Raw genomic sequence first — 22,743 nt, 5'->3', positions numbered from 1 at the left:
TGGTACAACTCTGTCAACATACTAATGACTACTAAATTGTATACTTTAAATGGGCAAACTTTATGATATATAAATAACTGTTCTCATAACTGGTATCTCAAGAACTGTTCCAGTCATTATCTGAGAAAAGCAAACAGAATCATAAATGACAAAAGACTTTGCAAAAGTTGCCTTCAATAAAATTTCAAAAGTTAATTTTAAAGAAGTAAGGCAGACTTCATTTAGGACCATTTCAATAAGTACAGGGACCACTACGATGGGATTTTAGAGTGGGCATGAGAGACTGGGAAGTGGGAATCCACAGCCAAGAAGCAGAATAGGGGACAGTGGACGGAGTATCACTAAGAAAAACATCAGGGGTAAAGGGAATGGGCAGTTCTAGCTAAACCACTCTAACAAGATTCTTGATGAAGACAAGCCAGGGTGACCAGACATCACTGGGGGGGGGGGGGGGGGCGGGTAGGGAGTGGAAGATGAGGAATATGATATTGAGGGTGATCATATATCAGATATCCAGGTTAGGGGTTTCTGGTTAAACTGACACAGCAGAGCTCCTGCTAAAACTGGATTTTACAAGAAAGCACACAGATTGCCCTAGGAGACAGTTCAGAAGACTGACTAAATTCTGGTCAAGCAGAGAATCTTTGTCAATATCAAGGATAAAACCATAGAAATGTGACATTTAACATATATGGTAAGAATAATTCATGTCCTAAGGTCAAGACAGAGCTTTCTGTGAAATTTGATATTTCTGATTTTTCTTTGTACATTTCAGTTCTTAATATACAATAAGTTTAAATCAATCACATTTGACAACTAGCTACAAAATAAAACTGCTCAAGAAAGAATTCATCAAAATGTCTGATCATTTTAACCACAACCTAATATTTGAAATCAGTTTTAAGAGCTCACTTACCTGCTGCATTATGCTTATGATATTCAATAATCTCAGGAATTGAAGCAAATGCATGTTTTTCTGCCAGATAGTACTTCTTTGGGGATGTTGTTGTTTCCTTGATATGATAATGCCTGAAACCTGATGAGCCTTCTCTATAAAAAAAATCGAAATGTGTTAGGACCAAGTGAGAATCATGTAATTTCACTCTGAAGATGTTTTCTACCAGGTCACCGCAAGGTCCTTACATATGGCCCCTTCTAGTCGCTGCACAATTTTATTTTTCCCCATGTTCTTCTTAGTTTTGCCTTGCACACTAACAGGTGAAAGTTTTTAAAGTGGTCACTGATAACATTCTTGGTCCCTCACCTGAGACTATGAAAGAGAACATTTACCAAATCCATTTAACCAAAGTTAAAAGTCTTAAAATAGCTATTAGTTAGCTAGCTACTGCTTTTTGTCCCTGCTCTTGGTATAAATTTGCAATTGTTTAGAGAAATTACACCTCTAAAAGTGAATAAACCAGACTTACAAAAAAATTTTAAATTCTATTTTAGATATCTTTCTAGAACATAGATCTTCTTGAGTCACCTCTTGTCAAAAACCCTTTCAAGAGAACTCTAGCTGCTCTTAAGATAAAGCTCTGGCTTCTTGGCACTGCCATGACCTAACCTCTGCTTTTATCTCAGGCTTTTCTCTCCTCCTTCCACCCCGCCTCTCGGTTCTACAAACCAGCTATGCAACACTTTTGTCAGTTCCTGGAACTGATTATATCCTCCTTCACTTCTGGGTCCAGGCAGTTTCCTGGGTAGAAACACCCTCCCTCTACCTTTGTCTGTCTCACTGTCAGGTCCCACCTTGGACGTCACTAGACAACGCTGATGACTAACTCAGATACGTCTGGGCTAGGTACCTCATACCGCCCCCTCCACACACATACACACTGCCCTTACTCATATATTTCCATGAGTGACTGTGTGCTTCTCTGAAGCCCCACTAAGCTACTGGAGGGCAGGATCTGTGACTGCTTTGCTCACTGTGGTATCCATAGCGCTTAACGCAGTACAAAGTACTTATTTGTTGAATGTTAGTAAAGTTTTCATAGCCATTCTCAACAAATACACACACACACACACACACACACACACACACACACACACAAAACTATGAGGAAAAATACCAAAATAGAAATATAAAAATAGTATAGACTTTAGAAATCAAGTTCACATGTTTTTTTTAATGCTGAAATTTTTTGAAAATAATGAATCAATAAAAACTATATAGGAACTTCATACAAAACTCTAAATTAAAGAAGAGAGAGTGGGATTACTTACCCTCCAAACTTTGTATAAAGGGAGACTGTGTACATGCCTGGTTGACTGGAATCCCTTACCATAAAACCACCTTCTTTATCCTAAAATCCAAGTTAAGAAAATTGTTTCAATTCAATAACACATATTTATGACCCAGAAAAGATGTGAGAATCCAGTCCTACAATTTTATGATTATTGTCCTTTGCCTAGAAAATCTGCTTTAGAGAAACATAACTTAGCAACAGGGCTCATCCACGTGACTTTCCACTTGACATGACTGGGCCATGAGATAAAAGAAAGCACACTCACAGTTCCCCACAAGCACAAGCACAAATCTTCACACCCATAGCATGAGACATTTCAGTAAAATAATACCTCAGCGTCCTTCCAAAACTAACAGACAAGACTGCAATGCCTTTTAGTTCTGGACATAAAAATGGATACTGAAAAATGTGTTTCTTAATTATTGGGTTTCATTTCATATATTTTTCATATTTACTATAGGCTATGAACCTGAATCAACATCACCTTCTATCCAAATAGCAATTTTCCTGTAGATATCTCAGTGCTCTTTACAAGAATGTTTTTTTAAAATCTTTAACTCCCCTGGAAATCGATGTTAAATATCACTCTTCACTAAAGGAGAGACAGAGGCACAAGTCACTCAAGCACCAAAAGGCAGAACCAACAATGAGACTAAAGGTTAAATCCTCATCAGGTGCCAAGCCAGAGAGCAAGAAACAGAAGCTTGGAACCGCCGATGCTTCCCCAACCAACACCACAGCTGTCTCCAGCACCGAAACACTTTACGATGAAAGTGTGTTTAACAGTCGAAAAATAAAATAAATTTTACTCTTATTCATAGGAAAAACAATGGAATTAAATAAAACCCCACAAAGAAGTCTGATAACAACTAGGGATGATGATCATAATCATCAATTGGTAAAAAGTATAATAGCTATGATATATTTATTGAGAACTTACTCTGTTTTACTATGTTCTGATCTGCAGCTTTACTTAATCCTCAAAATAGTCCTATTAGGTAACTACTACTGTTACACCCACTTTCTTTCATAGGTAAGGAAATGGAGCACAGAAAGGCTGGATAACTTGCCCTAGGTCACACAGCTATTAAGAAGCAGAGCCAGGACTTGGACCCCAGCTCTTCTAGCTAGCCACTCCCCATAGCGGCTTCACATCTGCAGGTCACCTAGGAGACATGTAGGAAGCCTGTGGGGAAGTAGGTGTGGTTATGTGTCATTTGAATCAAGCAAAGCCACCTGCTATTGCTCTCCCGGCACAAACTGTAGAAACAAGTGCCCAACAAAACCTTGACTGGTGGTAATAAGCAGGAGATAAAATGAGAAAGCATGGGTTTAAAAGATTGGGAACTATTACTAATAGAATAACTAGATCGTAAATGCAGACAATTGTAGAGATCATCCCCTGATCCAACCTCCTCATCCTACAGATGTAAAAACAGACTAGAAGAGTCACGGCCAGACTTGGTACTTACTCCTTACTCAGTCCACTGTGGCTTCCTCTGGTCTACATTTTATCTTTGTGTTTTATTTCTTTTAACAATATAAAAATTTTAGCACATTTATTTCTAAAGGCAACTAAATATTAAAACTTCATGTCTAAAAGATATCACGTATTGTTTTTTTAGACAAAAAGAAAACACACATTGTAGTACTAAAATCAAGGCAGTAAATGATAAATCAATAAGAAAGAGAGTAAAGAAAAGATTGCCGATATATAGCCATTACCTATTCTTATGGGTTTAATTTCGCGCCCCCCCCCCCACCCCAAAAAGTTTGTTGGAGTCCTAACTCCCGCTACTTCAGAATGTGACCTTGTTTGGAGACTTACAGGAAGAACCAAGTTAACATGAGGTCACTAAGAGTGGGCCATAAACCAATGTGACTGGAGTCCTTATAAAAACAAAACTGGAACACAGAGACCCATATGCACGAGATGAGAGGGAGAGAGGCCTGGAACAGGTCCTTCCACTCACAGCCCCCAGAAGGTGCCAACTCTGCTGGCATCTTGATTTCAGACTTCTCAGCTCTAGAACCATGAGAAAATAAATTTCTGTTGCATGAGCCACTCAGCTGGTGGTACTTCATCACAGCTCCCCCCTTCCCCCCAGAAAACTAAAACACCAGCATTCACTTTTAAATGATTTAAGAAGGCAAAACCCTGTAAATGCATCTTAGTATTTTTTAGGCTTTAGGAACAGAGGTATGTGGAATTGCTTATCTGGGGTTTATTACAATTAACTTGTGCTGAAACCAAAGCCAGGAAACAAGTACAAACACTTACTTCACTTCTGAGGAGCTGCTCTGCTTTGCTTCTATTCATATTTCTGCAATACCATCTGAATAGAAAAAGATGTGTTTAAGGCTTCAGGTTTCTAAAGTTATTTTTTATTCTTTTCAGATAATACTTCTCAACAATAACAAACACAACAAATAGGAACATATCACTCATAACCTCACTAATATAGACGACCACTAGTAACATTTAATGTATATACTTTCGGACTTTTTCTACCCATGAAAGACACATGTGTACCAACATTCTTATTTTTTTATTAAAGTGGGATCAAGTCACACTTGCCTAATCATAACCTGAATTTTGCATATACTGTCTATCAGAATATGACTGAAACCACAATAGTGGCTCTGCTGAATTCATCCTGTCAGGAAGAAGTGTACACACGGATAAGATGCAATATTGTTCTGTGTATCATGGTATGGATGTGCCATAATTTAAGCTATCTTCATTATTTAACATAAAAATCATTTCCAAATTTTCACTATTATAATAACAAGAATGAATTTTACTCCCACACTAAAATATGCAGGAAATACGTCATTTTACATGATTGTCTTTAATTCAAATTAAATCTATGCCAAGCCCCTATCCCACAAATAGGCAGTAGATTTCACCTCAAGTCATTATGAAGGTCCCCCCGTTGGATTTAAGGAAGGTCCCAATTGTCAAATGACACAACAAAATAAAACAGCCGCCTCCTGGGGGCTTCCAGACTTACTGGTGCCAGCACAGCCCCACAGCCCCCAGGCTCCAACGCAGGAATCCCACCATGACCCGCCCCCCCACCAGGTGCTATCACCATGCTGTGCCACAACCCCAAGTCCCTGCAGATCTGTACAGCCCAAGGGAAAAAGGATACTGCCATCCCCAGGTCGTCCTCAGAGGCCCTCCCCTCTCCCTGCTTCCCCAAGCCAATCATTCCACGAGATTACGCTTGACTCTTGAACAACGTGGGGGTTAGGTGTGCTGACACACACACACTGCACAGTCAAAAATCCACATTAACTTTTGACTCCCCCAAAACCTAACTACTAATAGCCTACTGTTGACCAGAAGCTTTACTAATAACATAAAAGTTGATTAACACATACTTTGTACATTATATATATTATATACTGTATCCTTATAATAAACTAGAGAAAACATTATTAAGAAAATCATAAAGAGAAAATAATTTACAGTGTTTATTGAAAAAAAAAACCCCACGTATATGTGGGCCTGCGCAATTCAAACCCATGTTGTTCAAGGGTCAACTGTGTAAGCAAGTAGGCCAAAGAATGTGAACTCTGACTGTGTACTGTGGCCTTCAGTTTTAACTTTATTTATTTAGCTTTTTGTTTGCTTGGTTTAGATGCAGAGAACACCCCACCACCATCACATTTCTCTCCAAAGCTAGGAAGCCAGCTTGGCCTCTCAGGACATTTGAATTTGTCACCACTATTCAGAACCAGCACCCTGAGACAAGTAAACATAAAGGCTTTCCCTGACTGAGGAAGGGAAAAATACAAAGAATAAAATACAAGATCTTATTTGGTCTGAATTTTTTTATGCAGTTGTAGGGGCCAGACACAATTACAATGCCAGTACGAGCTGATGACAATTATTTTAGTTGGAGTCTGAGGTGATTAACCAGGCCTCAGAACTGTGGGTACTAAGATCTCACTGCTATGAATCCCAATTTATTAATTGAGCTGAAGTTCAACAAAATTGTGGTTCTGATCAATCAATTTCTGAATGCAACTGAGGAATATAATAAATGAGAACAGAATGGATTCTGTCCCTAAAGCTCTTTTGTTGGTACCAGAAATATTTGTCAGAATGCCAAAAACAGTCTCAGAAATTAACTTAAAAAAGGTAACTGGAGCCCTCATTATGCATTATAAATCAGCAAAAAAGATTTTTAAAAATTCTCTATATTAATAACAGAAGATTCAACCCTATATGTTCACAGCAAGTGTAAGCAATGGAGAGTTAGTCTCATGTTTCAGATGCAATAAATCAGTAAAGTTAAATTGTGGCTCTCAAGAGGAAATTAGATATAAGATATTCAAAGCAAGCGGTCCTTTCCTCTAGTATAACCAAGCTCCTGGGAGGGGATAAAGGGAAGAAGAAAAGGAATCCATCGCACCAAGGGGAGGCTCTTTGAAATCCTGTTCTGAGGGGTCATTTTTACAGCATTTGCAGATTCCCAGGAATGCTGTTTTCCCTTCCTAAGATATAAACTCAGACCCTCCAGAATATAGTGAAGGAGGGAAAGGAGGAAGGAGTGATGAACAAAAAAAATAGATGAATCAACTAGTGGTATTTCCTAATGGTTCTTTGTGGCTTCTCCCCACTTTTCTATGATGCTTATCACCAGGCAAGAAGGGAAAGACGACAGTGGCTCTGCTGAATTCATCCTGTCAGGAAGAAGTGTACACACGGATAAGATGTAAAGGAGCCCGTGCGGCGAGCAGGGCAGTGCTGCCACACAGGGGCCGGCCCGCATACAGCTCTCACAGGGCTGGCACGGAAATGCCTGTGGGAGAGGCGAGCTCCTCTTGATGAAGAAACTGTACATCCAGAAAGAACGCCCAGGATTTTTAAGTAACTTGTCACTCCATTCTCAGAGAGCAAAACCTTAATGTGAATGCGGTTTTCAGATTGGTTAGTCATTTCAAAACAGTCGAGAGGAACAGGACTTCATAGTGGTGTCTGACACTCAGTTCTTTCTAAAAAGGTTGGACCCTGGCTGAGCTTCTTGGGGAGGGTGGGTTGGATAAGTCATAAAAAGAATAGGGCAGGTATAAATGAAGGAGAAATAGAAAACAGCTATCGACCTTTGCCGGTTCTCTAATTTAAGCCTTGCCTCCTGTGCCACTGACTCAAAGCCTTATCCTAGACTTTCCGTGTTCTAAGGTCCCTTTCATTCCTCTCACCTTCTTCCTTTAACATCTTTCCATCAAGAACATCTTATTAACCATCACAGTGAACCCACTTTCTTCCTGCAGTGGGTCCTCCATCTCTCTCCTCCCTAAACAGTCGCCTAGGTGTGGAGGTCAGAACCAGGTTACTGACAGCCCGGAAGCCTCAGGCCTGACGATCCTGAGCCAGCCTGGTGGACAGTCTGTTGCCTGAGATCTTCCTGGGCCCAAACAAACAGCAGGAGAACTCTTGTTTCGAAAGCTGGCAAAAGGCTTTTTAATACTGGCGACATTTAAGATGTGTTAAGGACAAGCTAGAGCAAAAAACAACACATATACCATGGAGTAGAGAGACAGCAGGAGAAGCAGGGGGAACTCTGACTCTCACACTGAGAACAGGTTTCCCCCTTGTCATCTAGCTAGGTGTGGTACAATGCCATGCGGAATCCCTGACCTCCGGGCAGATGGCTGAGGGGACTCTCGTGCGAGAGACCTTACACAACAAATTCCCTTAGTCACGCAGAGGAGAAGAGTCCTTCGGGGGAGAGAAAACTTCCAAACTAAGATATATCCAAAAAACTCAATGAATCATAAACTTCATACAATCCTTATTTGTAATCCCATGAGTCATAAGGGAGTTCTCACATTTAGATAAAAATTATCTAGTATCCAAGCAGACCCCCAAATTATTAGCTACTTCTCAGTCAGATCACTTTGAAATTAGGTCCAAGTTTTCACCTTTTAGCATCTTCCTTAATTCTAAGGATTTGGCTATATTTCCTAAAATATTATTTAGGAACAAAAAACACGTTTACTTACATAGTTTTTATACCCTCACTTACTTATAAAACAACCTCGAGGGATCACACCACTGAGTGCAATGACTTTTGAATCTATTAATCCTCTCCGAGATTTTAAGGTACACTCATGTTACAGGAAGTGACATGGACAGAGGATACCTCTTTTCATTGCTGATGGTGGCGGCGGTGGTAGTCTTTTTAAAGAAGTGAATGAAACATCAATACACCACCTCAGAATGACCACAAAAGAATATTTGGTATATATACACCTCTCACTAAAACCTGGCCATACACAATGGGCATGTGAATAATATGCCCATTGCTTTCTCTGGGAAGCAATTTGACAGCATGCATTAGGAGTCTTAACGAGTTCAGAACCAGCCTTTAGCCCAGTGCATAGATTTTTAGAGATCTAGTTTAAGGTAATAAGCAAGAAGAGGTTGTCCCAGTTATTTTTACATAGCAAAGATGTCTAAAGTATATAATGCCATACAAATAAGTAAATGATTATATAAATTACTACACATCCATGTGCCATATGCCTGGTTATGCCCCTTAAGGCCTAGCACAGTACCTGATACATGCAAAGATCTCAGTACATATTTGATGGATTTATGACTGAATAAAATATAATGTAGATATGAAAATATTTTCAAAGACTATTTAATGGTATGAGGAAATACACTTAAAATATGCTTAATATATATAGGATAATTTTATTTTTTAAAAGATTGAAAGAAAATATACTAATGTTGACAGAGGTCAAGTCTATTTGACTTAAGAGTAATTTTTCTTATTAACTTTTTAATATTTTAAATAATTTTAAAACAATCATCATACATTGTTATAGTCAGAAAAAGAAAAAATAATCATTTACTTACTCATATTGATCTAAGTTGTTTGATTTCTTTCCTGTTACATAATTACTTGGGATATATCCTTCACTCCTAGAAACAAGAAAAATACTTTAGGTAAACTGAAATTATTTTTCTGAGAGGTTATTAAAAGAAAAATATTGCCTTTCTGAAATGATTGAAGTATAATAATATTGTCTAATACTTATAAGAAAGACTAACTGACCCCCAATGATTCTTACTAAAAAGAGCCAGCACTCCTTGGAAAAGTGCAAATTGCAGGTTTGGCCAAGAAAATTACATGATGAATGTGAGCCATTTTATTTTACCCAGAAAACAAGGAAGCTAAAAAAGAATAAAGAGGTCCCCAACCCAAAATAGCCACCACTAACTAACTAAGATGGAACAATTCAAGCAAAAAGAATTATTACTGCAATTGCTTGAAACCAAACATATAGCATCCATAATAACACTAATGAAATATTGGTACCATTGTTATTGCTAAAGAAAGTTCAAGCATTAACTCATTATTTTGAAAATTGGTAAAGGGAAAGAATCAAAAACTTATCTTGCCTTTCCTGTATTAACTAAATGAACTGGTTGATAAGGCAGTTCTCCTATGAAGAATTAATAAATGTAGATGGAATAACAGAATTAGAAAATCACCATTTTGCAATTCCTAATGAAATAATGGACCTAAGTAATAATCATTAATGAATGCCAAAATCATTAGATGAAATACTGATGAAGAACTTCATGAGGGAAGAATAAGGCTGACGCCTAAACCACTGAGTTACCTTCTCATCGTTAGAAGTGGTACAACCAGATATCAACTTCTAACGTGACCAAACCTCTTGATCACACTTTATAGGAAATACAAGATAGAGAGACATACTAAATGACGCCATATGGAAGCAATTTGCTCACTTCATAGGGTAAATGACCTGGCTTCGTCAATAAATCAAAAATGGAAAGAAAAAAAAAAGGATGAGGACCTCTGTAGAATAAAATAGACATACCGGCCAAAACACAATGTGCAGACCTTGTTTGAATCTTGACCAAACTATAAAAGTATATATTAGAGGTAATCAGGGGAAATTGGAATTACATAACCAGTACCATCTTTAGGCCCCTGCTCTGACCTCACACTTTCGAGAACACGCTAAAGCCATCACCAGGGTAACTAGGACCCCAGAATTCTCTGCCCATTGCCAAGGCTTTTATATGGGCCTTTCTATTGGGTTTATCCTCTGCAAAGCAAACTAAGTTGGTTGTGTGCACCCCCTTCCAGCTCAGCCTCAGGGATGGCCAACTTCTGGGGTGGCTTTTGCAAGCAATGTGGACAGACTCTGAATGATGGGCAAGAGATCCTCCAGGTGCACGTGAGATGGAACCTGGTGCAGAAGAGAAGAGGGGGGCACTTTGGGGAGCCGGCTCTCAGTGTGCCGTGACTTTCTGGTATGGAACTCTAATGCAAACCCTACCTTCCTTGTCATCCTGAAGGTATTTCTGTCAAGTTGTGAAATAAATTATATTTTATTTATCAGTTTGTTAGCTTGACTTATAACTTCTAAATACTTAGGTACGTTAGATATGTGGGCTTTCGTGTGTATTCTTCTTCCAGTCCTGAAAATGTTAGGGGAAAGTCCATAGGTTGTATTTTTTTTAATGATTATTAAATACGAAAATGACACAGTGGTTGTTAAAAAAAAATCATTAAAAGTTAGAGGTGAAATAACTTGATTCGAATTTACTTTTAAATACTCTAGAAAAAACAATTAGAGGATTGGTAAATCAAGACTGGCAAAATGTTGGTAATTGTTGAAGTCATGACAAGAGGCTGCATTATACTATTATGTACTTTTGTGGGTGTTTGAAAATTTCTATAATAAAAAATAAAAATCAGTCTTCTGCAGTGTTTGCCAAAGAAAAGCAGTGATGACCTTTTTTGTAAACACAGACTGACAAGTTAAGAGTCCCCGAGAAAATAATAATGCCCAGCAAGCCAGGACTCAATAAATGCACTATTGCTGAGAAGTGAGCAGAAGAGAGGGAACCTGCCTAACCCAGAGGCTTCTGCTGCTTTCCCGGAAGTGAACTGAGGAATATAGAATTGGAACTGGGGACGGGGATAGGACAGGGAAGTGAGGAAGCAGACTTGGGAGAAAGGGTGTGATCTGACCAAGACAAAAAGCCCTCCTCTTCCCATCCATGGAACTCAGGAAAATAAACAAGATTACATTTCAGAGCTAAATACAGGATACAGAGTTTGTTAATGAAGCCTAAAAGAAATTCATCCCCTACATTTATCCACATGTACCTGTTACTTACCAATAACAAGGCTGAAAAGAACAGTTCCTTTTACATCTTAAATTATCTTGTATAAATGCTTGTTTTTTCATTTCTTACATGCATGTGCATGTATGTCTTTTATATATATGCACACAGGCACAATTACTTACCTCGGTGGCAGGGGGGACATAAAATATAATTTCCCAAAAGATCAAAATAATCCAATGAAACATAATGGATGAGAGAAAGACCAGTGCAATGTATTCTAATTTCTAGAAAGAAGTGGTTAATCCATGTACATGTACTGAGTCACAACAAAGAATACATTTGTGTACTGCAGAGTAATAATGTGTACTTTTACTTATGGCGAAACCAGTCATACCGTGATAGTCACAGATTATCACACTCAGCTCCCACCCACAGTGTGTCATACACAAAGAGGGAATACTCACCCATATTTATCTCTTGCTCTCCACCAATGAACATCATTCTTTTCTAATATGATATACTCTTGGCCTCTCTCTAATCTGAGGTCATGTGCTTCTGTTGCTTGGAAATCATACATAGCTACAACTATTTCTTCACTATTATCTTCTTCTTCAGGTGGAATTGGTGGGGGAGGCCTTCGCTAAAAAAAGGAGACAACATGTGAAAGTTTAGTCTTCTGTTTGAAACTTGGTGTGAGATAAAACACTATGATTTGCACTTCACCACAAAGTAAAGCAGAAACCTCAGGTCTACCTAATATAAGTTGGTGAACCCTCCCATGAGTTTGATGATATTGATGCTACTGGGTCTCTCATGGGTTTCAGAACACAGGACATGAGCAAAAACTGCCTTTAAACATCAAGAGTCTTCTGCTCAGTGTCAGGGTTAGCTTTCCAGGGAGAGGAAAGGGTAATGTGTGAGTAGAAACCAGCAGGACTAAAGGTGGACCTACTGCTCAAACAATCTGCAATGAAAAAAACATACTATGCAGTGGAAACTTTTATCAGGTCTCCCTCACTCAAAGGAATCTACACTTCTTTGTGCTTACTGTGTGCAAGGCACACACTTCGTACCTAACACGCTCTTTCTCATTTATTCTTAATACCGATCCCACGAAGTAGAGAACATAATTCCCAATTTACAACTGAGGAAAGAGTGGTTTAAGTAACCCAATCAAAGTCAGTTGTATCAGATTCACATTGGATCAGGTCCTGTCTGGGTTGAAAATACATGTGTTTTCCACCATACACTACTTTTCGAAGGCATATCATTAAATCCGTGAAGTCACGCCTTTGTTATAATTCCGTGATTTTAAAATACTAAAATATTCCTTTAAAGTTCCACATCTCTTACACAATTCTTGAAATCAAAATTCCAAATTATAAAATATGGCCCCCAGTGATAATATCTGATACAATTAATATCATTTGACACCAAGAAAATATCAAGTAAACTATAGCATATCTGTTTCTGATATGATGGGGGTGGGAGGCAAATAGCATCACATGAATGAATAAAAACATTCTCAATAATCCAAAAGTGCTTCCAAAAGTTAAAGGCCACCTACCTTCTTTGTTTCTGGTGCTGGAGGTAGTGCTTTTCTTATACCTGTAGATGACAATAAAAATAGGTCAAAATGACATCTACCAATGATCAATATTCTTAAGGAAAAATGAAAATGAACACATCAACAAGAAATCTACTCTGAGTCTCTCATTCTAATGTGTGTTGCTTGTATCACTATTTAGAACAGAATTTTAAAATGCTATTGAAGCTGGTTTGTATTTCTGCTTTTCTGAACATACCGTAAATTCCATAGGGATTGGAGCCATGTCTTATTTTTATAAACAAGTGGTACTACATCAAACTAAAAAGCTTCTGCTCAGCAAAGGAAACCACCAATAAAATGAAATGGCAACTTGTGGAATGGGATAAAATATTTCCAAACCACATATCTGATAAGGGGTTAATATCCATAACATACAAGGAACTCAGACAACTCAATAGCAAAAAATAAATTTAAAAAATAACAATTAAAAATGGGCAAAAGACCTGAAGAGATATCTTTGCAAAGAAAACATACAAATGGCCAACAGGTACATAAAAATGTGCTCAATATCACTAATCATTAGGGAAATGAAAATCAAAACCACAATGAGATACCACCTCACACCTATCAGGATGGCTGTTATCAAAATCTCAAGAGATAAGAAATGCTGGTGAGGATGTGGAGAAAAGAAAACCCTTGAATGCTGTTGATGGGAATAGAAAGCCACTATAGAAAGCAATAGAAGGTGCCTCAAAAAACTAAGAATAGAACTACCTTATAACCCAGCAATCCCACCTCTGGATGGACGAACAAAGGAAATGAAATCAGTACCTCAAAGAGACACCTGCACTCCTGCGTACACTGTAGCATTATTCATTGTAGCCAAGGTATGGAAATAACCTAACTGTCCATCAACATGTAAATGGGTAAAGAAAATGTGGCATACATACACAACAGAATGTTATTCAATCTTTTAAAAAAGAAGGAATCCCTGCCATTTGAGACAATGTGGGTGAACCTGGAGGGCTTTATGCTAAGTGAAATAAGCCAGACAGAGAAAGATGCCATATGGTATCATTTATATGTGGAATCTTAAAAAGAAAATGTTTTTCTTTTTAAGTAAAACTCATAGACACAGAGTGTAGAAAAGTAGTTACCAGGGGCTAGGGAGTGGGGGAGTCGGAGAAATAGGGATGTTGGTCAAAGAGTACAAACTTCCATTTATAATATGCATAAGGTCTGAGGATCCAATGTATAACATTGTATAACAATGTATAACAATGTATACCACTAGAGTGTATAAATAAAATTTACTGAGAGTACAACTTAAATGTTTACACACATGTGAGATGATGGACATGTTAACTCAGTGGGAGAACATTTTCATGATGCATGAGTATATCATTAAATCATTAAATATCTTAAGATTTTATTTGTCCTTTACACCTCAAAACAGTTGAAAAAATGTAAAAAAACTACCGATGGTACCATATCAGGCTCACACTCTTAATAGTCATTTTTATCAAGCTTCCACATTGTGATAAAAGGTCCCTAAAATCGATTAGACCTTTTGATTAAATGAGATTGTCCCACTGCTAACGAAATATAATTATTCTTACGAAATACACCTGCCCAATATTTACACTGTGCTAGAAAGTGTGAAGGCCATACTTAACCAACATTGAAATCCAAATCATCTCACTTTACCAAAAATATGTACATCCTGAGCACAATATAATTACAGAATAAAACAAATACTTACTACTCTCAAAAAGATTATATTTTTCACATCCAGGTGCCAGTTTTTCAGTTTGTCGGCAACACTTATAACTTCCATCTGCCCAAAATTTAGGATGATATTTAATCATAATATTATTGTTGTTCTTGATTTCTGTAATTCACAGACACATTACATGAGCAGTGAAATAAAAGAGATAACAGAATGTTTAGTAACACTGTCAATTATTCTTTATTTCTCAGATACCGTATTTATTATGAGAACACCTTCATAATATCATACAACCCAGCATTCGGAAAATTCATGTGCTTCTCTTTCACCTTCTTATTATGGTGAAGCACCCTTGTTAGCAGAAGTAATCTCTGCGACACTGTGATGGATAAACGCAAATGTCAGCCCACCACCAGTTCGTTCTGCAGAAGCAGCAATGAGGACTGTACAGGACAAATCACCCATCTAAACTTTGTAGGCACAAGTCAATTCGTCCACATTGAATGTTGACTACATAGGCAATTTCTTAGAAAGTACTAAATCCCGTTATGATAAAAGCCCAATGCTTTATCGTCTTCAAATGTGTTATGCATTAAATGATAGCATGCTTTTCTTAGAAACTATGTAAATGTCACTAAAAGGAATCAGATTATAAAAAAATAAGTTATCTTCAATATATATCGCTTAGAGTAGCAGACTGTTCTTGGAGAAACACTTATTGTAGATTAAAAGATTATAAATGTGTGATATATTATCTGTTTTAATAGCAACGTTATGCCCTAAATTATGTACAGGTTAATATTTCATTATAGGAGTTTTACCTTCTTTTAACTTCTTCACCCACTGGTCCCTGCTTTGTGCACTAGGTGCAAAAATGTAAAGTGTGTTAGCATCGTGAACAACCTAAAATAAAACATAAGATGGAACCGGTGAGAAATAGTACTTCTTTCTGGCACAGCCCTCATACCACAGACACCAACAAATGGTTCTGAAATGACTGAATTAAAGTCAATTACTTCAGATTCAAAGAATGTAGATTCCTGTCTCACAAAATCACATCCATTTCTTCATATCTACATCGAGTAGGTTATACATTTTGCAAAGCACTGTGTTTTATGGAAGAAAAAAATACACAGAGGCTGGGATGCTTCACTAATCCGGTTATTTCTTGTAACCTAATTAACTAAAATTCCTTAGGTAAACTTGGCATGACAGGGATTATTCTAATCTAGTATTTTTTTGAATAACATTTTAGATAAATGGACTATTCTTTCAGCTTCATTCCTATACCTTCCTTTTGCCACTATAAACAATTGCCAAAGCTTTTAAGCCCTGACTATCCTACTCCATGCTATGTGCTTACAAACATTCACTTAATGACTCCCACCACCAAGGTATTAGCATTTTATAGAGGAGACCAAGGGCAGACCCTCCACTCCTGTAGAACTCCAGGAGGCACCATTCACATAGCACTGCAAATGGTGCCCTCTGAGGTGCCCCCAAACTGTCCACCATTGTTTGGCTGGCAATCCGGAAAGTCATGATCCTGATTCCAGAGCCCACACTTTTAACCATGGTTCCTCTTTTAGAGGTAACTCTTGGCAAGCAATTAAACAGTCTTATTATTCTCATTTTTGGTACTACTGCTAAAATCAAACTTGGGAAACTTACTCAAGAACTCTATCTTTGGTCTGTCACAAGGCAGAAATGCTTTGATTGTCTAAAAAGAAAAATATGACTAGAAATCTTTTGCCACGTCAACTCTGGATTGAACACAACTAGCTCTTTCACTGATAAATGGCTATTTCTGACCATATTCCATAGATAATTTCTTCCCATTCATTTTAATCAAATAAATGCGGTCTAGGAGCAACAAGAACACCATAGAAAAAATGTTACATTTCATTCGGTGATTAATTAATCCAACTCGCATTTTTCTGCGACTATATAAAAATATATCAAACATGAAGCCTATTTCCAAGACACATTTAGAAATATAACAAAACAGAAAGTGAGACATGATAGAGAGGCAAAGATAAAGTGCTAAGAGAGATGTAGGAATGTATGTAGCCTCATTTGGCCTATCATTTTCACACCTGTATTGCTGTGATTTACAACAATATTTCTTTGGTCTTCATCCTGTTTCCTGGTTAGGAAACTCCTTAAATCCTTGGAGTATCCCATGCTGCGAGTGACAAAGGTGTTTTTGTTGTGCTAATGAGGTGACATTCGGAAAGTACCTAAGGATGAGCCCTGGTTGCCAGTAGAGCCAACCACATTATTAGTGGGTTGGAACTTCCAGTCCCCGCCCCCTCCCACCATCCTCCCACCTCTGGGGAGGGAAGAGGGACTAGAAATTGAGTTCGATCACCAATGGCCAATGACATCATCAGTCGTGCCTATGTAACGAAGCCTCCATAAAAACCCTGAGAGGAGAAGGTTCAGAGAGCTTCAAGGTTAGTGAACATGTGGAGATTTGGAGCGAGAGGCTCCACAGGAGAGGGCAGGGCACGGCCACGCCCTTCCTCCCATCCTCCCTCCCACCCCCGTACCTCCCTCTATGCATCTCTTCATGAGTTATATCTGAAATTGAGGGTCTTTATGACTTAGATTACATTTAGTTTTAAATCCTAGGTCTAGAAATCATAACCCCCACCCCTCCCCAGGGACCCAGCCTTTCTCCTCAGATAATCAGCAACTCCTGAGATGACAGAAGACAGTGGCCCAGACCTGACTAACGCCACAGAGCCCGGACCTCAGGCAGGCTACAGACAACATCCTGACCTAAGGTATGTTTCAGCTCCTGAGCCCTAAGTTTACTTAGGAACCCTGGTTACTTCCCCCACGAAACCAGGCAGAGGGATACCAGAACAGACTTCAGACTGTCCTTAAGACCTGAAGAAATGATTTACTACTTTTAACCCCACCTCCGATCAATCACCTCCCAGCAAAACCTTGAATCCCCTAACCCACGGTGTCTTGTGATTTTGCCCTATATAATCTGTAACCTTACACATCATCGGACATTTGGGCCTTTTGAGCATTAGCTTCCTGTGCTCCTGGGTGGTTCCAATCAATGAAATACTGAACATTTCTCCACTGCAATTCTCAGCACTAAGTATCTGGCTCCACTAGCGCCAGGTAGACAAACTCTTTCTGTTCAATAACACATCCTTTTATAATAAACCAGTGGTCTATTAAGTAAAATGTTTCTCTGAGTTCTGTGAGCCTCTCTAGCAAATTATTTGAACCCAAGGAAGAGATTGTGGGAACCTCCTATCGACAGCCAGTAAGTCAGAAGCACAGGTGACAACTGGACTTGCATTGGCATCTGAAGTGGGGACAGTCTTGTGGGACTGAGCTCTTATCATACGGAATCTGATGCTATCTCCAGTTAGATAGTGTTAGAATTAAGATGAATTGTAGGACACCTAGCTAGTGTCAGATAATTTATTGGTGATGTGTTAACACACACACACACACACACACACACACACACTGGAACTGAGTGTTAAACTATCAATACCTTAACCAGGTTTGTTCATGCAAACAACTCTATATGGAAGAATTAAGTTAAAATGAACCACGAAATGGTCACTCTGATTTGACACAGGGCTATCTGGAATGTACTGCCAGGGCTTCGAACCTTCCAGAAATCTGAGTGTATTGTAATAATTTATCACAGTAATTTACTGAGTCTTTACATTAGGCTAGGCACTTTACATACAAGGCCTCATTTATTCCATATAGCAGCCCATGTCTCTGTTAGCATCATGATCCTCATTTTCCAGAGGAGAAAACCAAAATGAGTGAGGTTAAGACACCTGAGTTGGATCTGTTTGACCCGCAAAGGCTCTTCTTATTCATGTGTCCCCCAAATACCTTTATGCTGCCCCCTGACTGTTTCCCTACTAGAATCTGCCTTTTCGGGCTCCAGTCTCACTTCTCAAAACTCGCCTGAGGTCAGTACTGTGAGTTTGTAACTTTGTTAAAGTCTGTTAAAGAGTAGCTATCCAAACACAGAATTCTGATAAGACTAGGTATATTATCTAGCTAACTTGGAACATTCATATTTCTATTAAAATTTTTAAAAAATAGCACTCTCAACCCAAAGAATAAACATCTAATTTTGGCTTCTCAAGCAGGCTGGTGGGTGAGCTTTCTGGAGTCCAGTATCCTTCCCTCAACAAACCCTGGAGCACACTTGTAGGCCCCCTTCTGTGTCATCCACATGGACAGCTGACTGCGACAGAGTGAATGCAGGCAGTCACGCTTCTCATGTGCTTCACATCTTCTGGTGAGTCATCCTATCACAGCAAAGGTCGTCAGGGGAGGGAAGTTCTTTGCAGACCTTGAGGCACAGAAGCTATTCCAACAAGGAGGAAATATACTCTCCCTTAGTAACACTACTGACCTATGAGTTACCCTCCCTCCTATTTATATCTTCATTCACTCATTCATTTTTTCAAGAGATTTTTACTGACAATGTGCTGGAGGAGAAATAGCAGAGATGCTACACAAACAGACAGATCTGGGTTCAAAACCCAGGAAATTAATACCACGTCCTGGGGAACCCCAAGTCACAATCAGAAAACTCAACTAAGAAAGCAGCTGGCTCCTCCTATTTTCTCTTCCTTCCTAGGGCTAAGATACACTGCGAGAGGAAGCAACCTCCTTTTGTCTCTTGGTATCTTTTGAAAATGTCTACTTCTTACTTTTCTTTTCTTTTTTTTTCTTTTCTTTTCCTTTTTTTTTTTTTTTTGGCCTTGCATCTAAACGTGATACAAACTTTCACTGTGAAGATGTGAAACTAGTATCTATACTTTCTTGAGTTATAGTAAGAAAGGACATTTTGCACCTTTCAAATATTGCACATTTAAATTACATAGTTAAAGCTCAAGTTTACCTCTTCTTAATTTTTAAGGTTGTTTTTGAACTTTTCTTATGGTTATTCACTTCAACAGTCAAAAATGGTTCAGGAATGGAATGTTTTCTATTCCTGTATTTTTCTCATTCTGAAAACCAGCCCAAAGCTTATAAAGTCGATTTCTTTCTCTTGGACAATAAAAATCCTAACTCTGGGTCTAGAATCAAGAGAACTATAGCTCCCTACAATGACCTGCCACCCCACAAATGTCTAAAAGCCATCAGAAGTGTGGTAGGAGTAGTCCTTCACTAAACTTGAAATGAAGTCAGTCTCTCTCTCTCTCTCTCTCTCTCTCTCTCTCTCTCTCTCACACACACACACACACGCGCGCGCGCGCGCGCATGCACGCACGCACGCACACACACCCACACACCATTATATACGCACTTAACATGCTTAATCGAGAAGATTTAAGTTGGGCTTACTTCTAGATCTGGGTGGTAGGTATAGTGTTAATAGCAGTGGTAAGAGAAGCAAAATAACAATAATTATAGCAACTAACACTTATCTTGCTCTTACTGTGTATCTAAGCTATTTATATATCACCTTAGTTAATCCTCACAACATTCCTAGTAAGTGAGTACTATTATTATTATTATTCTCATTTTTCAGAACAGCAGTTAAGTGACTTGCACAAGGTCAGAGAGCCTGTCAGTGGCAAATCAGACAGTTTGGCCTCAGAGCTGACTTGTTAAACACCTTAATGTCCCTGTTCGTCATACAAAGAAATGGCAGATATAAAATGAGGAATTGGGAAAAGGAAAATTAGACGTTGTCCTTCTTCCCCATTGTGTTGTTGCCACCATAATGAAAATAATCCAGATGCAGTTTTAAAGCTTCTACTTTCAGGTCATCTTAATCTTCCAAACCGGTAAATGTTTACTTGACATGAAATTGATAACTTCATAGCAGCAATTAAAAGCAACCAAAGTCTCCAGTGTGATGCTATGTTGAAAAGATTTTTGCAGCTTTCCCCTTAGTACACAGACCAGAGCCATGGATAAAAGATGACTTTCAATGGAGATATTCATTATTCAAAGGAAAGCATAAAAACATCCTCAACCAGAGAGGGGAGTGGTTAGGTACTGGAGAGAGGTCGGTCCTGTGCTGTCTGCTACAAGGTCTGAAATGCCAGGATCCACCTCTGCACTCCCGACTCCCAAGGCATGTGTGCCCCATGATCCTGCACGGATGTACAGTGGCTCAGGATGCCGTACCAATCCTCCTTGGGAGTGACAAAATATGAGTCTATGTTCTAGGGAGTTTTTTAATTCGCAAAATTACCTTGGACAAGTCATTTAACATCTGTGAGCCTCAATTTCTTCAGTCGGAAATGAGAATAGTATATTTACTTCCCTTCTATAATAGGTTCATTGTGAGAGAAAACATGAAATCACATAACCTTTTTAAAAGGTACAACTTTATATATAATGCTAATGTTATATATTTTGCATCGCAAGCAGACTTTTAATCTCATTTCTGTTCCAGTAGCTCACTCCTGCCCCTTCTCATCTTCTCAGATTCACAGAGAACACCTTATCTTACTTTATTCAGTCTCAGTCCCCAATCCTTCTCCTATCTTGTCTGTGATAAATCTGAATAGCAGCTAATTAGGTCTGGGGTTTAGAAACTCAGGATATTTGTAGAATATAACAGACCAAAAACAAAAATAAGCAATGTTTCGACCAAGATTGAAACAGTTCATGAAGAAAAGCAATTACAATTAAAGTACAAATTAAGCTAAAAATCAACTACTATATGATTCAATAATTCAATTTCAGATATATATCCAAAGGAAATTAAATGTGCATCTTAAAGAGATACCTGCATTCCCATGTTCACTGCAGCATTATTTGCAATAGCTAAGATATAAAAAGAACCTAAATGTCTGTTTACAGATGAATGGATAAAAAAAATGTGTCTATATACAATGGAATTTTTTTCAGCTTTAAAAAAGAAGGAAATCCTGTTATCTCACAACACGAATGAACCTGGAGGATATTATGCAAAGTGAAATGAGCCAGACACAGAAAGATAAATACTGAATGATCTCACTTACATGTGGAATCTAAACTAGTCAAATTCATAAAAGCAGAGAGTGGAACGGTGTTCTGCCAGGGGCTAGAGGGTAAGGGAAATGGGAGGTGTTGGTCAGGGTAGAAAGTTTAAGTTACGCAAGACAAATAAGTTCTGGAGATCTAATGTGCAGCATGGTGACTACAGTTAAGAATACTGCATTGTATCCTTGAAACTTGGGAAGAAGGTAGACCTTAAGTGTTCTCACCTCAAAAAAGAAAGAAAATGGCAACTATGTTTAGGGATGGATATGTTAATTGGTTTGACTATGGTGATCACTTCACAATTTATACATATATCAAAACATCAAGTTTTTACACCTTAAATATAAACAATTCCTATGTGTAAATAATATCTCAATAAAGCTGAAAATATTTTTTGAATCGACCACAAAAGAAATGACAGGAAACTGTAATATCAAATATAAGCATGACTAAAAGCCCAGAATTACACTGCCACAGAAACATGTCAGCTCACCTGAAATGGAAATTTGTTTTGACAGGGGATGACACCATCGTCATTCTTCACTATTTCTACACACTTGATTTTTGAAACATCAATAAATCCTTTTCTGTATTTTTTCTGTTAAAAGAAAAATAAAGAGAACTTTTACAATAATAAGATATATGAAAAATATTATTAATAATATTTGTTAACATTTGACTCAAAATATCACAATTTCCTTAATAATTATCTAAATCGTGAACAATTATTATTAAAATTGTTCAAAACACTAACACTGTGAGGACTGTAATCAAGATAACTAAGTTCTTTAATTTCTAAAGATGAAGTGGTTCTGCCCTTGCCCCTCTCCCAAAAGGTCTAGAACAGAAAATTAAACTCCCTCTTATTGCGGCCTTCCCCTCTTAGACACACACCTTAACTTAGATTTCTTGATGACAGCCCCACAAAAGATAGCATCAAAGACCAAACCAGGCAAAACTGTATGCACTCGATCTCAAACTCCAACCAGTAATTTTCAGCACGCAGAGCTCAGGAGGCTGTGAGGTGGCTTCAGTATGTTACATGAAGCCTCTACTCAGAATTTATCACTGAATGTTTTACTTTCTTCCCTGT

The 22,743-nt window shown here is 38.2% G+C and overlaps 1 protein-coding gene across 4 annotated transcripts in view; it reads right to left on the bottom strand.

Moving 5' to 3' along the window:
• The window catches only part of TEC (tec protein tyrosine kinase), a 120,172-nt gene that overhangs the window by 13,183 nt on the left and 84,246 nt on the right, over window positions 1–22,743 (bottom strand). For all 4 annotated transcript variants that reach the window (XM_016128158.2, XM_016128156.2, XM_036227955.1 and 1 more), the window contains 9 exons: window positions 22,144–22,248; window positions 15,485–15,566; window positions 14,697–14,825; window positions 12,953–12,993; window positions 11,850–12,025; window positions 9,133–9,198; window positions 4,534–4,588; window positions 2,230–2,309; window positions 917–1,050 (listed from right to left, as the gene is read on the bottom strand). In XM_016128158.2, coding sequence (XP_015983644.1) covers window positions 917–1,050; window positions 2,230–2,309; window positions 4,534–4,588; window positions 9,133–9,198; window positions 11,850–12,025; window positions 12,953–12,993; window positions 14,697–14,825; window positions 15,485–15,566; window positions 22,144–22,248 — 868 coding nt within the window. The remainder of the gene's footprint in view (window positions 1–916; window positions 1,051–2,229; window positions 2,310–4,533; window positions 4,589–9,132; window positions 9,199–11,849; window positions 12,026–12,952; window positions 12,994–14,696; window positions 14,826–15,484; window positions 15,567–22,143; window positions 22,249–22,743) is intronic.

The sequence above is a fragment of the Rousettus aegyptiacus genome, unplaced genomic scaffold (assembly GCF_014176215.1).
Source record: "Rousettus aegyptiacus isolate mRouAeg1 unplaced genomic scaffold, mRouAeg1.p scaffold_m13_p_10, whole genome shotgun sequence".
Taxonomy (NCBI): Eukaryota; Metazoa; Chordata; class Mammalia; order Chiroptera; family Pteropodidae; genus Rousettus; species Rousettus aegyptiacus.
Note: the sequence above shows the minus strand (reverse complement) of the source record. Positions and strands in the feature narration are given on the sequence as shown.